Source organism: Chiloscyllium plagiosum, chromosome 4 (genome assembly GCF_004010195.1).
Source record: "Chiloscyllium plagiosum isolate BGI_BamShark_2017 chromosome 4, ASM401019v2, whole genome shotgun sequence".
Classification (NCBI taxonomy): Eukaryota; Metazoa; Chordata; class Chondrichthyes; order Orectolobiformes; family Hemiscylliidae; genus Chiloscyllium; species Chiloscyllium plagiosum.
In genome coordinates this window covers 57,270,548-57,285,976 of record NC_057713.1, presented here as the reverse complement: position 1 = coordinate 57,285,976, position 15,429 = coordinate 57,270,548, and the positions used below count along the sequence as shown (strand labels likewise).

Genomic DNA, 15,429 nt, shown 5'->3' with positions numbered 1-15,429 from the left:
TGTTACCTAGAGTGTCTAGTTCAAAAATGGCATGTTATTACAAAGTTTCATATTGTTTGATGTTAAGATTTGCCTGTAATACTCACTGCACATGCACCAATGCCCCCATCAATTAGAGGCTTGGTATGACACTTGCCAAAAATAAACTTGAGTATCATAGATACTGCTTTGGACCTCTGTGGCTACTGATTACATCCATAAAGTGGTTGTTATGCACATACATTTTAACCACTTGTTTTTAAGACTTTTTCCGATGTCAGTTGGTCGTATCTCCCTTCGTTGTCTCAATAGGCCAAACATTAAGGTAGACAAGTCCCCAGGACCTGGTGGGTACTATCCCTTAATGCTGAGGGAGTCAGGTAAGGAAATTGCTGGGGCCTTGTGTGAAATCTTTGTATCCTCTGTAGTAACAGGAGATGTCCTAGAGGACTAAAGAAAAGCCAATGTTGATCTTTTGTTTAAGTTGGGCAACAGGGATCTGGAAAATTACAAGCCAGTGAGCTATTCATTGCTGTAAGGAAATTATTGGAGAAAATTCTTAGGGGTACGACGTACTCGTTTGGAAAAACATGGACATATTAGCTGGCACAGCTTTGAGTGGGGGAAAGTCGTGTCTCACAAACATGATTGAGCTTTTTGAGGAAGTGACAAAGATGATTGATGAGGGCAGGGTGATAGATATTGTATACATGGACTTTAGCAAGGCCTTTGTCAAGATCCATGAGGCAGGTTGATAGAAAAGGTGAAGTCACATGGGATTCATGGTGAGCTGGTAAAATGGATACAGAACTGGCTTGTAGAAGAGTGTTTTTCTGACTGGAGATCTGTGACCAGTGATGTTACACAGTGATCTGTGCTGGAACCCAGGTTGTTTGAAATATATATATTTAAACAATTTGGAGGAGAATGTAGGTGGCCTGATTAGTAAGCTTGTGGACGAAACAAATATTGGGAAACTGTGGATAGTGAGGAGGACAGCAGAACATAGATAGGCTGAAGACTTGGGAAGAGTAGTGGCAGATGGTGTTTAATCCGGATAAATGCCAGGTGATGTATTTTAGGAGATCTAATGCAGGAGGGAAGTATACAGTGAATGGCAGAACTCTTAATAGCATCTACATACAGAGGGATCTAAGCATACAGGTCCATAGTTCCCTGAAATTAGCATCACAGGTGGGTAAGGTGGTCAAGAGGCATGTAGCATGCTTACCTTCATTGGTCAGGGCATATAGTATGAATATTGGCAAGTCATGTTGCAGCAGTATGCAAATTATTAGGCTACATCTGGAATATTGCACATAGTTCTGGTCACTATGCTATCAGAAGAATGTGAAGGTTTTGGAGAGGATACAGAAACAGTTTACCAGACATTGTCTGGTTTGGAGGATATGAGCGATGAGGAGAGAGGGGACAAACTTAATTTATTTTCACTTGAGCTTTAAAGGATGAGGGGTGACCTGACAGAATGGATAGTCATGGCCATTTTCCCAGGATATAGGTTTAAAGTAAAAGAGAGAAAGTATAAAGGAAATATGAGAAGCAAGTTTGTTTTACACAGAGCTTGGAATGTGCTGTAAGAGGAAGTGGTGGAGATAGATACAATAGCAATGTTTAAGAGGCAGCTTGACAGATGAATAGGCAGAGAGTAGAGGTATACAGACTGCATAGATGCAAAAGATTAGTTTATAATTGCATCATGTGTTGGCACAAAGTTGGGGAGCTGAAGGGCATGTTCCTGTGCTGTAGTGTTCTTTGTTAATGATGAACTGCAAAATCCTAGTTCAGAAGAATTCTAAGTTCAGCCAATATAAGTCAAAATGGAGGAGACCCAGCCAAAATCAATCCTTAGCTTCCAGTTTCCTGAAACTTCAACATACCACTGTTTTCCCCTGTGAATATTTCTGACTCAGGTTAGCTGCAATGCTCCAGTGAAGCTCAACACCTCATCTTCTGTCTAGTTTTCTTACAGCCCTCAGGACACAACATTGAGTTTAACAATTTTGGAGTTTGAGCGTATTCCTCCATGCTGATTATCTACTCTCACATCCCAGGTCCTGTATGAGTTGCTCCCAGTGCACTCATTCCAGTTTCAACTGTTTACACTTCCTATTCATCTCTCTTCCCCTTACCATCAGCAAATCCTTAGTCTGCTTCTCCTTCCTCCTCCCGCTCTCCCTCTCACTCCCTCTCACTCTCTCTCATTCTCTCTTTCTCCCTTCACCTCTCTGGGAACCACCTCCATTTATTTGACTCACTCCTTTTACTTCCCCAGCCCACTCTGTCATCAGCATAAATACCACGATTTCTCAGCTGCTTTCAATCCTGACAGAGGGTCACTGAACTCGAAACATGAACTCTTCTTCTCTCCACAGTTGCTGCCTGTGTTTCTCCAGTACTTTCTGTTTTTGTTTAAACTAATGGATTAGCTGCCTTTCCACACCCCTATATAAACAATACATTAGCTTCCTTATCAGTGACTCCACTGATGGTAAAATATGGCAGGTTCCAACATCTGAGAGGAACTAAGAAACATTATTGCAGCGCTTCTTGTCAGTTCAATGTTTCAGCTGGTTCATAATCCCTTCCAATATCTCTCATGAAACCATGGCTTACAGTAATCCATCTTTGAATATTTTGTACATTTGAAAAGCTGTCTCACAAGTTTGAACACATCACAAATTCTCTTTTCTGATGATTGTGTATAAGAAATGACTTGTTAATAAGTTCATCTCACATTAAGGTAAGGACATCAAGATTTCATAGTTACTTTGTTTTAAAATAAATGGAAGGCATCACATCTATTCAGTGCAAAATTTCTATTTCACCAATCGTTTTTAAAATTTATGTTTAAAACCTGTGTTTAAAACATGATTATAGATTAATGTTGTCTTTTTTCCTCTCTCTCTTCAATCTAAAGAAAAGATCAAGGGGATGAAGCTACCAGGTTTGTTGATTCTCTGTTTTACTTTTAATATTTATGAGAATAGATATGATCTACTTTGAGGAAAACTGTTAATTGCAATGCTAGGATTTCAATAGGTCATCTTTTCAGAGTCTCTTTGATTCTTAATTTGTAAGTAAATCAAATGGGTTTCTTGCATTGTTACTCATGGTAAGTCAATTGTGGTACATGCTACACAGGGTCTACAATGTCACCTAGCAATTACAGTTGGCACCAGTGGTGTTAGTGGACCCTCTTGTTATGTTCAGACATGAAAATCTGATTAGCTGAATAACATTCATATATTGAATGTCCATGTAAAATGTTGTCATACCAGGAAGCAGAAAATGCAAGTGTACCCATTATTTTAATGTATTAACTGGTGCTGAATTAGAAATTTGCACATCAAATAATAATGCTATGACCACTCTTGGGGGAAGTTTTATTTTATTATGAATGATTGAGAGTTAAGCATAGTCAGACAAAATTTTATGTTTATTATTTTCGAATGGGTAAAGTGTCAAGCATCCGAGAAACGGTGTCCTAATACTGGGAAAGACATAGAAACAGCAAAATTGCAAGTGTAGCTTGGCATTGCCAAACCCTGTGGTCCACATTGCTGGTAGCAGTGGGACCAAGGTGTTACAGGTGCCCAGCTGCATGAGGAGCACTTCTGTGCTGTATATGCATAGACAGGGAACTTGTAACATTATAATTGTCTATAATACTAGCATGTAATGAATATTGTGGTTATTGTGTTGTCTTTGGCAATGTTGTATTTTTATGATGTAATCATCATGTAAGACTGATTAAGAAGATCTACGCTAGTGTAACTGCTGGATATGGAAGAGCAAGCTGTAGTTGAGAAATATAATGGTACGATAGGTGTTTAAACAGTTGAAAATGGTCATCTAAATGTCGAATGCAGTGAGCAGCAAGATGTTCCACTCCGAAAGTGGACTACTTGACAAGCTGGTAAAAGTTCCCATGTAGACATCAGCACAGGTGTTGAAACAAGCCTTAAGCCACTTTCATATTCAAGTTAAGGCTTGGATTACAAAATTAGTTTGTGACTCCAAGCACTTAACTGTCAAGCCATTGGTTCTGCATTCAACTTTACTTAAATACTTGTTCACATTAAATGCAGGGGTCAACCAACAATATCCTCCACTCTTGATTCCCACCTCCAAACTAGGTTCAAAAATCTGAGTTGATTGCGTTTGCTTCCCTGAGATCTGTAAACTGCCTCTGCAGCCATAACTATTGTCTGTAATTTCTTGGTAACAGATAAATGAAGCTAACAGACCAAATATCCATGGTTCTGTCATAATAATAACATATGATGTTCTCTGAATTAGGTTAGCATCCCAATTCAATTAATATGCCTGAGCTTGCATTAAAGAAAACTCTTCTCTTGCCTGAGCTAAGTAATGGAGTCCCAGAAATCAGTGCTGTGGCACCAACTATTAAGGATCTATATTAATGACTTGGATGAAGAGAATGAAGTAGTCAATTTTGCTGACTGCATAGATAGATAGGAAAGGAGTTTGTGTGGAGGATGAAAAGGATCTGCAAAGAGATATAAATAGGTTACGTGATTGGGCAAATGTTTGTGATTGGAGTATATTGTGGAAAAATATGGGGCTGTCCATTTTATTGAAAAGCAAAATATTTCAATGGAGAAAAATATTTATAATACAGGGTGGTCTCTTTGGTGTCCTTGTGCTTGAATCACAAACTGTTAGTATTTAGGTACAACAAGTAATAACGAAGTCAAATGGAACTTGGATCAATATACAAGGGAGCTGGAGGATAAAAATCTTGCTATCAGTAGGAAGGAATTGGTGAGAGTACATTTGGACTACTGTGTCATCTTTTACAAAAGAACCTCCAATCAACATGTACAATCTAAACAATACTTCAGTTATAGTTAAAATCAAACTAGTATTTCCAAAAGGCATTTGACAAGATGCTACATCATACACATGAGTAACAAAGGTTATTACTTAAGAGCACATTGTGTAGGGGGTAAGGTATGAGCAAGAATAGATTTATTGGCTGATGAGAAGAAGATTGGGATTAAATGGATCTTTTGGAGTGGCAAGCGGTAACCAGTGGAGTGCCACGGGGATCAATCCTAGAACCTCATCTATTTGCAATCTATATAAACATGTAGATTAGGAGACCAGATAAATGTTTGTTAAATTTATTAACGACACAGAGACTGTAGAAAAGTAAGTTGTCCAGAGGAGGTGGCGAGTCTGCATAGGGATAAAGACAGGGAGACAGTGAGGTCTGCAAATGTCGGAGATCAGAGTTGAGAGTGTGTTGCTGGAAAAGCACAGTAGGTCAGGCAGCATCCGAGGAGCAGGAGAATCAATGTTTCAGGCTGGAACCATTCCTGAAGAAGGGCTCCAGCCTGAAACGTTGATTCTCCTGCTCCTCGGATGCTGCCTGACCTGCTGTGCTTTTCCAGCAACACTCTGTCAATAGGGATAAAGACAGCTAAGTGAATAAACACAAGAATTGACAGATGGAGTATAATGTGAGCAATTGTCAACTTGCCCACTTTGGCAGAAAGAATGGAAAAGCAATACGTTATTTAACTAGAGAGGGATTGCTTAACCCAGTGTTATAGAGGGATCTGGGTTTTCTATTGCATGAATCACAAAACATTAGTATGCAGGTACAGCAAGTGATTAATGGAATAAATATTTCTAAATTAACCTGTTCAGAGATGTTATGACACACCTCTGGAGCAGGTGTGACTTAAACCTCCCAGTCGAGAGATAGGGGCATGAAGGGTAGACTGATTGCAGTTGTACCAGGTGTTGAAGAGACCACATACTGTGTGCAGTTTTGGTCTCCAGATTTGAAAAAAGAACACAGTTGCATTCGAACCAATTCAGAGGTTCACTCAACTCATTCTGGTGATGAAAGCATATCATATGAGGAAAGGCTGACCAGGTTTGGTCTGTGGTAGAAGGTAATGGAATTTATTCAGAACATTTTCAAACAATACTGAGCTTGACCCAGTCTGATGGTGTCATGCAGCCTTGAGGTGAAGAATCAACTGGCACAGTTTCCTGATGAGGGCATGTCTTCTCTGCCTGTAATGGTAAAACTTGTAAGAGTTTATGAGTATAGTTGTATATAGTTACTATGATGCAATACTGTATCATGGTATATGTGACAATATTAAAATCAAATCAAATCAAAACTTGGTATCGAAGACAACTGCCTCTTCTGCTGATACTTATTCACAGTCCATTCTCCTCCACAGACAATGGAACATCCTCTTTGACTACTATTGAAAGGAGGATTGGAAGCCATCTGCCCCAATGTCAAGCAATACACTGTACTACACTTTGGCAACAGTAGGCACAGTTGTTTAAAATCCAAAATGACCAATAGTAAAAAGTGCCCAAAAGAATCTGAAGAAAAACAAGAAAAATTCTTTTTCAGATAAGAGAAATACCACATTACCATGTTAAGTGTTATGAAGGTGTTAAGGGTACTGTACTTTTAAGAGAGCAGAAAAGCATACAGAGTACTGGAAAATTTAAAATGCAACATTTGGTCCAACAGCTAGACTAGTTGGGTTGCCTGGATACAAAAACAAATTCAAATTTGGCCATTCAGTTTAAATTATGCCCCAAAGTACCAAACTCCAATTCAGTTTGAATTTAGTGTTCTAACAATATTAAAACAAATGAAATGATCAGCTGCTTTGGGATATAAAACCAGGAAAAATTGAACAGTTGAGGGAGAACTGATGAGCCACCAACACATACAAACTACCCGCAGAATAGCTCTCTTAAAGGTACCTTTATCTATCAGTGACCTGTGAAGCAGAATCCCTAAGAAGAAGGAAAGAAAACAGAGGAATATACAAAGAGAAGATTCAACAGCTGACTGCTTTTAAAATTTGAATTTTTTGGAAAATCTTAATCGGGGTTTTATCGGGCCAGTATTGTAGAAGGGAAAGTAAAAGATAGGTTAGAGAAAGGAGTTGTAAATAGTTGTTAGTTAATTATTCTCTGTTAGACTTTAAAAAATTGAAGTTGCTAGTTTTTACTTTAAATAGTGACTTTTGGGATAGCTCTTTGTCTCTTGAAATTTCACAGATTACTGCACAGAGTAAACCTTTCCAATGTTGTTTGGGGGCAGGGGAGTTTACCCTGTGTCGTTACATTAAAAAAGGCTCAGCTAGTCAATCAGCAGCTGAAAGAGATCAGCATAGGCACGTGGAGACAGGACCATCATTGTAGCTGTATTCTCAAGTGAAAAGGTAGCTCGACATCTAGAAAGAGAACTCAGTAAAGCCAGTTACACTTGGGTAGTTACACTTGGGTAGGAAAGAGCAAATCTGGTAAAGAGTTCAGCATTATAATGAATAGTCAGCAGGGACTTCAATAGGAAACGTAAATCACCAATCCTCACTTGCCATATCCAGAACAAATTGTCACTCCTGGGATATTCTGAAATGGGCCTACATACCTGACACTGATGGTATCTTTAAAAAGCTGGACATGCACAGTCAGTATGGAGCTACCCTGCACAGTTCCGGACATCTGTCCCAGTCATTGCAGACAGAGGGAAATCATTGCTTTACTTGTGAACAGGGTCCTGGAGGCTCTGCTGAACAGGGTCTTGCAGAAGTAGGACCTACTCTTCCCCCAGCACCAACAGTGGGGGCCACAACACCAGACCATGCCAGCCTGGTCCAAAGTTTCCACCTGTATTCATGCAGTCTAGAGGAGTGCCCAGCAATGTAAGAAGAAGGTCAATGACCTTCTCCCCTCCACCAGTGTAAGTATCACCATCTTCTCTCCAATATATCACACGCATTCCATCTCTGCTGCTGTACTCATCTCCCACCAAGATTCAATTTCTATCATTTTGACTATTTCCTGCAAAATCTCCCCTCACTCACTGTCACACACCCCAACTCTAAACACCACTGACAGTGCATGCTCTCGGCAGAGTCTACTCACTCACCTGGAACACCTCCTCTCCTTCCCTCCCACTTTTATCCCCCTCAATACCTGGCTCCCTCTCAGTCCAGAAGCACAACTGCCCATAGTAGGAGGGCTGCTCGGCATGTAACTCTTCACTCATTTAGTAGAGAAGATCTTGCCTCACTGTCCTGAGTGAGTGACTGACTGTGTCCTGGCCCTTAGACTGGTAAAGGGGACCGTGTTTGACCTTCTATGCTGGGAACTGCTGACCAAAGTTGAAACTTTATTGCTGGAACAGCACAGCAGGTCAGGCAGCATCCAGGGAACAGGAGATTCGACGTTTCGGGCACAGGCCCTTCTTCTTCGGCCTGTGCCCGAAACGTCGAATCTCCTGTTCCCTGGATGCTGCCTGACCTGCTGTGCTGTTCCAGCAATAAAGTTTCAACTTTGATCTCCAGCATCTGCAGACCTCACTTTCTCCTCACTGCTGACCAAAGGCCAACTCCCTTGACTTAACTGAGGATTGCTGACAACCATCTCAAGTTTCCTTCTTCGTGTCAGTGCTAGACAGCACAGCAACAGAGCAGTGTTGTGATAAAAGCAAAATGCTGTAGATTTTGGCAATCTGAAGTTAAAAACAGAAAATATTAGAGAAACACAGCAAGTCTGGCTGCATTTGCGGACACAGGGAAACAGAGTTAATATTTTGAGTCTGACCTGACTCTTCTTCACAACTAAAAGAGACTGGTATCTCTGGCTGAGGGCCAAGCATAAAAAAGGCAAATCAAAGCAGGGATATGGTGAGCATCCAGGTAGACTGCAAGTGAGAGAGAGCTATGGCAGTGAGTGACCAGCTGGGAGATGCAGCCTGCTGAGGATATGTCCCTGAGCACGAAGTGTCCTTGCTTCAGCATTACAGTGATAGTTGCTGTTTTGCCCCGAGGTGCAGCATTGAAGTTCAGAAACATAGATCAGAAATCTCTCATGAGTGTTCTTAGAGACTGGCACATGTTGATGCCTGTGTGCATGGATGTGGGGTATGTGTGACAGGTGCCCATGAAGCGTGCTCTGAAATGTTGGTGCCTTTGAGTTGTGAAGGTCCTCTGGAGGCACCAGATAACTGCTCTGACTTACATGTTGAGAATTCTCAGCATCAAGTTAATGCTCAGTGGGTGGTTAGGTAGGAAGTTGCATATTAACGAAGTGAGATCTGGAGTTAAAAAAAATCACTAACAAGCAATAATCCCCCATTATCGCCAACTCCCCGCTGACTAGGGAGAATCTTGACCTGACAATTGAAACTTTGTTAAAAAATGCAGCAAATCATTCCTGTTTTTGAATGAAGTTTCCCTGGATCTCTCGTGCAAGTCTGCCACTTATCTCACAGAAGCCTATTTCAATCAGATCCCTATTTGATTCCATCCTGATAATCAGTGTCAATGTTGTGGAACAAAAAGAGCCTTGCAAGCAAAAGCAATGTGTAACTTCAGATAGAAGAATGTGAAGTCTGTGTGACTCTATAGCCAGAATGAGTTCCAGAACAACTAGAGGATGAGTAGATACACACATAAGGAGCTCTGTTAGGTAGGTCATCCACCTCCATTTGAAGGGATACCTGTATTGAAAGGATATCCACAACATTCTGAAGAGATATTGAAGAGCAATCTAGACAAAGTTTGACAAAACTGATGAATGTCAATTAACATCTCACTCAATTTAACGTTGATATAAAAATGAGTGCCACTGCCTTGTCAGTCCAAATACCATGATTGAAGGATCAGAAGTTAAAGCTTATGTAGATAAAGCTACTTATTCGTGTGGATTGACTCTCAAGGTTAAAGATATGCTATAAGTAGCACTACAACACAAAGGCCAAAAGTGTTAAAAGTGTGTATGTAGTTTCCAATCAATGTTTCTCACATTTATGCTTGCATACATGCTTGGAAGTAGCAATTTCTTCCAAGAGTGCAATTAGTTCAGAAATTTTTGACAACCGATCTAAAGGCAACCAGTAAAAGGCTTCAAAATTAACAGCTGAACCTAACAAGAAGAAGGAGTCTGTAAAAATCAATTATGTTGGTGTCAAAAGTTTGTTCCATCAAAAGAAGAAAGCTTCTGTTGAGATTACCTTTCTTGGCATAAGAGAATTGTTTCCTATAGTTACAGTGGAAATGCTTTTCATTCCTGTCATCACCGAAGAACCTTCAAAAGGACAACCATCAACAAAGGTCAGCAAAATAACCAAATCCTGAGAACAAGAGCGAGCATTTCCTCACCCCTCAGCTCACTGACCAACTTTCAACTGAAGCTGTGCTGACAATGCATCAATCTGCTGAACTCTCAAATCAAAGCAAACACTGGAAATCTGAAATAAGAAGACAAAATGCTGGAGGAGCTCAGCATGTGAAGAGAGAAACAGAGTTTCAGGTCTGTTAAGACTGTTCTTCAGGACAAAGCAAAGAGTCATATCAGACCTGAAAGGTTAACTCTCTCCCTCCATAGATGCTGCCAGACAATCTGCTCAACAGATGGTTGTCAGCATTGACTGCCATTTTGACAGTGTTGATGCTGATCGTTCAACTTTCAGCAACATGATTAAAAGTCTGAAAAACTCAACAACACTAGATAAGTGACCACAAAGAGTGATAGACGGCATCTAAAATGAACAACAATTGGAGGGAGATCCAGGACATAATCTAAAATGAAGGGCCTATTGGTCTAACCATCCACAAATCAGACCATCTCTTACATTGGTAAACAAATTGTCTGATTCAGAAATGCAAGATACTGTAAGGAAGAAAATATTTCATTCACCAGCACAGCTATCTTCCATGATGGACCACTATGAGATTAAATATCATCCAGATAACTTAACGAGTCAACATCTACAAAGAACAAAGTCCTCTGCAAAGGAAATGTGTGACCTAAAGGACACTCCAATAGAGAAATTATATGAAGATCAGCATCAAGGTCAACAATCCTCAAGCCAAAAACTTACAACTCTTCCAAATCTGAAAGAAAAGTATTATGGAAGAATTGTCAAACCGCCAGACTACTTGGATTTGTGAAGTCAGGGACTTGGGAGATAATATTGTGCACAGTTTTGGTCTCCTTATCTGAAGAAGGGTGTTCTTGCTGTGGAGTGACATTTATTCCTGAGATGGCAGGACTGAGGAGAAATTGTGTTGGTTAGGATTGGATTTGCTGAAGTTTAGAAAAATGAGGGGCATCTCATAGAAGCCTATAAATTTCTAGTATGATTGGACAGGATAGATGCAGGAAAGATGGGGGAGTCCAGAACCAGGGGTCATAGTTTAAGAAAAAGTGGTAAACCTTTTAGGACTGAAGTGAGGAGAAATTTCTTCACCCAGAGAATGGTGAACCTGTGGAATTCACTACTACAGAAAATGGTTGAGAACAAAACATGTATTTTCAAGAAGGAGGTAGATACAGCTCTTGTATCTAAAGGAATCAAGGAATATTGGGGGAGGGGCGTGATTTGAGCATTGAGCTCAATGATTAGCCTTGATCACATTGAATGGTGGAATAGACTCGAGGGGTTGAATGGTCTACTTGTGCTCCTATCTTTTATGTTTATGTTTCTATGTAAGGGGAATAGTAAGTGTAATATAGTTATATACATGACTGTATAATAAGTGAACGAAGAGATAAAATGCTTGGAAGGAGATGTTGTATAACTTAATAGTTCTAAAAATGTCCTCATTAAACTCTACCCAGTCTGATGACGTCTTGCAGGTTCTGAGTAGAATTTAACAGTCTCCTGACAAAGGTGTATGTATTTTCTCGACCACTTGCTAGTAATAGTTAGTATGCATAGTTGTTAATGTAACCAGCATATAGTTCGTATGATATAATAAGCAACATCTTGGCATGAAAGACAAGAACTTACTTATGACCTATCTTCCACCATGATCTACTGAATAGCCCTTCAGATTCACATAGGAAGGAGAATTGGTGGCAGCAGTCTGCCACAACCACACACCAGGAGTAGTTGGAACCCAGGCATCAAGTCATAGTGTAAATTGATGGATATCCATTGGAGTATTGAAAAATGAGGTTTGCTAAGGTAGAAACTGACAGGGGGAATTGAACTAGGGAACATAGAAAAGAAGAAGACATCCCCCTTCAAAGATGGAATTAAGGAGTTTTTTTTCTCTCAGAGCTGTTAGTCCATGATGTTCTCTTCCCCAGAAATCAAGAGAGGGAGGGTCATTAAATTTATTCAAGGCAGAGCTAGATAGATATTGTTTGACAAAGGAGTCAAAGGTTATGCAGGGGGACCGAGAGAGATAAGAGATGTAGAGAACACAGCCAGTTTAGCCATAATCTGATTGATCAGCTTGCTCCTGGTTCTACTTCCTCAGTCCTATGCTCCTAATACTTCCAATTGATCCATGCTACCCCAGGGGACATCTTCAATGTTACCTGGTTTACATGGTAATTAGATATTCAGCAGGTTGTCTTTGAGTATTCATTGTGCAGCACACTGTTGGAATTATGAAAGTAGGTGTGCAAATAATTAAATTGCCCTTGGCTACTTACCCACCCCAAAGCCACCTAACCATTTTTTTTTTCTTCTGAGCGCTCAGCTAAAGCTAGCTGCCTCTGTTCAGGTACATTAATCTGGACGAAATCACATCACTCAAACCCAACTTTAACTCAGACCTGCTAGGCAAGACGTTAAAATTCTTCCTGCACTTCCCCTCATCTAGGGATGAATCAAGGAAATGAGAATTAATATTATAAAGTTTAATGTCAGTGTTAATCTATTACCTCTGGAGAGGGACCTTTCCCAACTTCATGTTAGTTATTTGAATGAAAGAGGAATGCTGTCTGAAGAGCTTTAGGCGTAGCTCTATAATAATGACTGCTTCAAGTGGCAAATATTAATTTGACAACAGTGAGGCCAAGTGATAGTTTAAAATTACAATTTTCATTTGCATACAGTGGCCCAGACTTTGCAGTTGTAATGGCAGTGAAGCTGCATCATCGTCTAGCGTTCTTACACACACAGTTAAATGCACAAACCCAGGGCATTCTGTCAGTAGTTGCTCATTCTCCAACAGTGCATTTCCATTGTAGTCCTAATGGAAAAATTGGAGTCACTTGAGTTGACATGAACTTGCATTTACTTGGGCTTACTTCCAGTTGTGTTGTGAAGACACTAAAAAAGGTTTTGCCATGTTGATTCAGCTGTAACTACAATTTTAATGGCATATGAAGTTACAATTAATAATAAACAACCTCCCTGCAAAATTAATTTTATATTTGTGAAATGTCAGATTTCTCCATTATGATTAAAAAATTCACAATTTTCCATTTTTTAAGCTTCTGCCTTAGTCCCCAATGTTTACTGCACTGTCTGTGAAATGACTAAAAGGTGAAGGATAGTCAGTGTGTTTACTTGCTGCTTTGTTGTCTGTGAAAGTTGCTTTAATGGGCTGCTTACCTGCTTGATAGCATTGCTTTTGTTGAATGTCAGAGTCTCCTTAGCTTACTGCAAGATTCAGATTGACACCAGGAAATGTGAAATCCAATCTACAGCTATCACTAGGGGCAGAATTTTACTCGTGCTCATTGATGAATTTGCAGGCTTGTGGAATCATGTAAACTTCTCCATGGCCTACAATGCCATCTGTCTGGTCATCTGCTGACCTGTCCACAATTTTATAAGAGGTGGGAGAAGTTTGCTGCCCTTGACATATTTGAGGCCCTGGCCACTTCCCTTCTACCTCCACCCCACCATTTTGAGATGAACTGATGAGGGTTAGGCATGGGCATCGTGTACATATCATTTTGCTCAGATGAATGGATTGGAGATGGAAGATCACCTTCCTTACTTAACCACCATTTGCGATCAGGCATCCACTTCACACTAAGACCTAGGAACCCCCCCAGATGCTCACTTTCTGCTATGTCCTTCAGATGAAGATTTCACCCCTGCCACACACACACATTCACAACCCTGTAACCCATTCCCCTTTTTCTATTCATTTTTGGGCATTACTGGCTTGCCACCATTTATTGCTCATCCCTAGTTGCCCTTGAGAAGGTGGTGGTGAGCGGGCTTCTTGAACCACTATTGTGGGTAGACCCACAATGCTGCGAGCGAGGGAATTCCAGGATTTTGACCCAGTGACAGTGAAGAAGTGGAGATATATTTCCAAGTCAAATGGTGACTTCTTCCAACAGAAACCCCAGTAGAGCTTGGAAATTATGGTATTGGTCTGAACTGCTGTTCTATTTTCAGGTATACAAGGCAGGTTTGGATAAGTACCCCAATATCATGGTTTTACTGTTTTTTTTTATTGTTTTGTCCCTCAATTGGCCCAATTCTCATCCACTCCCTAAGCCTCCACTCTCTTTCCTGTGGTAAACTTCCTGGGTTTGTCTTTGTAACGTAGACTCTGGGGCTTTAACTAAGGGAACTATTTGTAATCCCAGCAGGGGCTACAGCTTCCTGTTACACACTCTGAAATGGGACTTACTGCCAAGTAAAGGGCATCCAGCCAGTTAAAGCTGCATGGATTGATCAGGGGCAGTCCTAATCAGCAGGAATGCGAGAAACCCCTCAATTGGAAATATTCTGTTATGGGAAACCTTCCTTGAGGTCATTACTGAGTGCTGTCACTTTGCCAGAAATCATGCCTGATTACACCAGTAGTTTGCTTTGGCTGCTTCACTCATTATGTAGTTGTTCCCTACCTGATTTGAAGTGACAAACAAGGAATCTTTTGCCCAGTGATATTTAGTGAAGCTGTTTGACTATTTGTTCAAGCTGACATCTGATTGCAAGTCTTAACTCCCCAATAAATGCTTATTCAATAAACAAATTAAAAGTGAAGTAAAAAGCTGTTGACTTTTCGATGTGTTCATCAAAGAATAATGAAATGTGTAGATTCACATCCATGTTTTCACATCTAAGTACTCAATCACTAAGTAGGGACAGAAAAGGGAAGTGGAGAATATTTAACGAGATACACTCATAGAGACCATTGTGACAGTGATTAAAGCATACCAGTCCTGTTTATCCTAACTGTACCCAGTGGTGCTCAAAGATTTGATTATATTCTCCATCATCATCTCTCCCTCATCTGCGGCTTCTTTGAGCTTCTCTCGCATTTTTTCCAAATACTTATGGGATTTGAATGTCATTGGCTAGGCCTGCGTTTGGTGCCCAACCCTTATCACGTTTGAAGAGGAAGTGTTGACGAGCCATCTTCCTTAAACTGCTGCAGTCAACAAATGTAAAATGAGGATGCTAGAGAGTAGAAATAAAAGCAGCTTGCTGGAGAAACTCAGAAGATCTGGTAGCATTTGTAAAGAGAGAAACAGAGTTAATGTTTAGAGTCCAACATGACTCTTTGGAACTGATGCCTATAGTGCTTCAGGATCTTGACCTCATGAAATGGCAATATAGTTTCAAGTTAGAATGCTGTGTGATTCCACACTTATCTGTCTCAATGAAATTAGCATTGATTTATCTGATGTTACTGCACATCTACT

General features: G+C 40.3%; 1 protein-coding gene across 1 annotated transcript in view; it reads left to right on the top strand.

Annotated features, from left to right (window-relative positions):
* LOC122549064 (potassium voltage-gated channel subfamily KQT member 3-like) overlaps positions 1-15,429 on the top strand; it is a 427,354-nt gene that overhangs the window by 360,442 nt on the left and 51,483 nt on the right. The window contains exon 9 of the mRNA XM_043688263.1: positions 2,918-2,944. Within this exon, the coding sequence (XP_043544198.1) occupies positions 2,918-2,944 (27 nt within the window). The remainder of the gene's footprint in view (positions 1-2,917; positions 2,945-15,429) is intronic.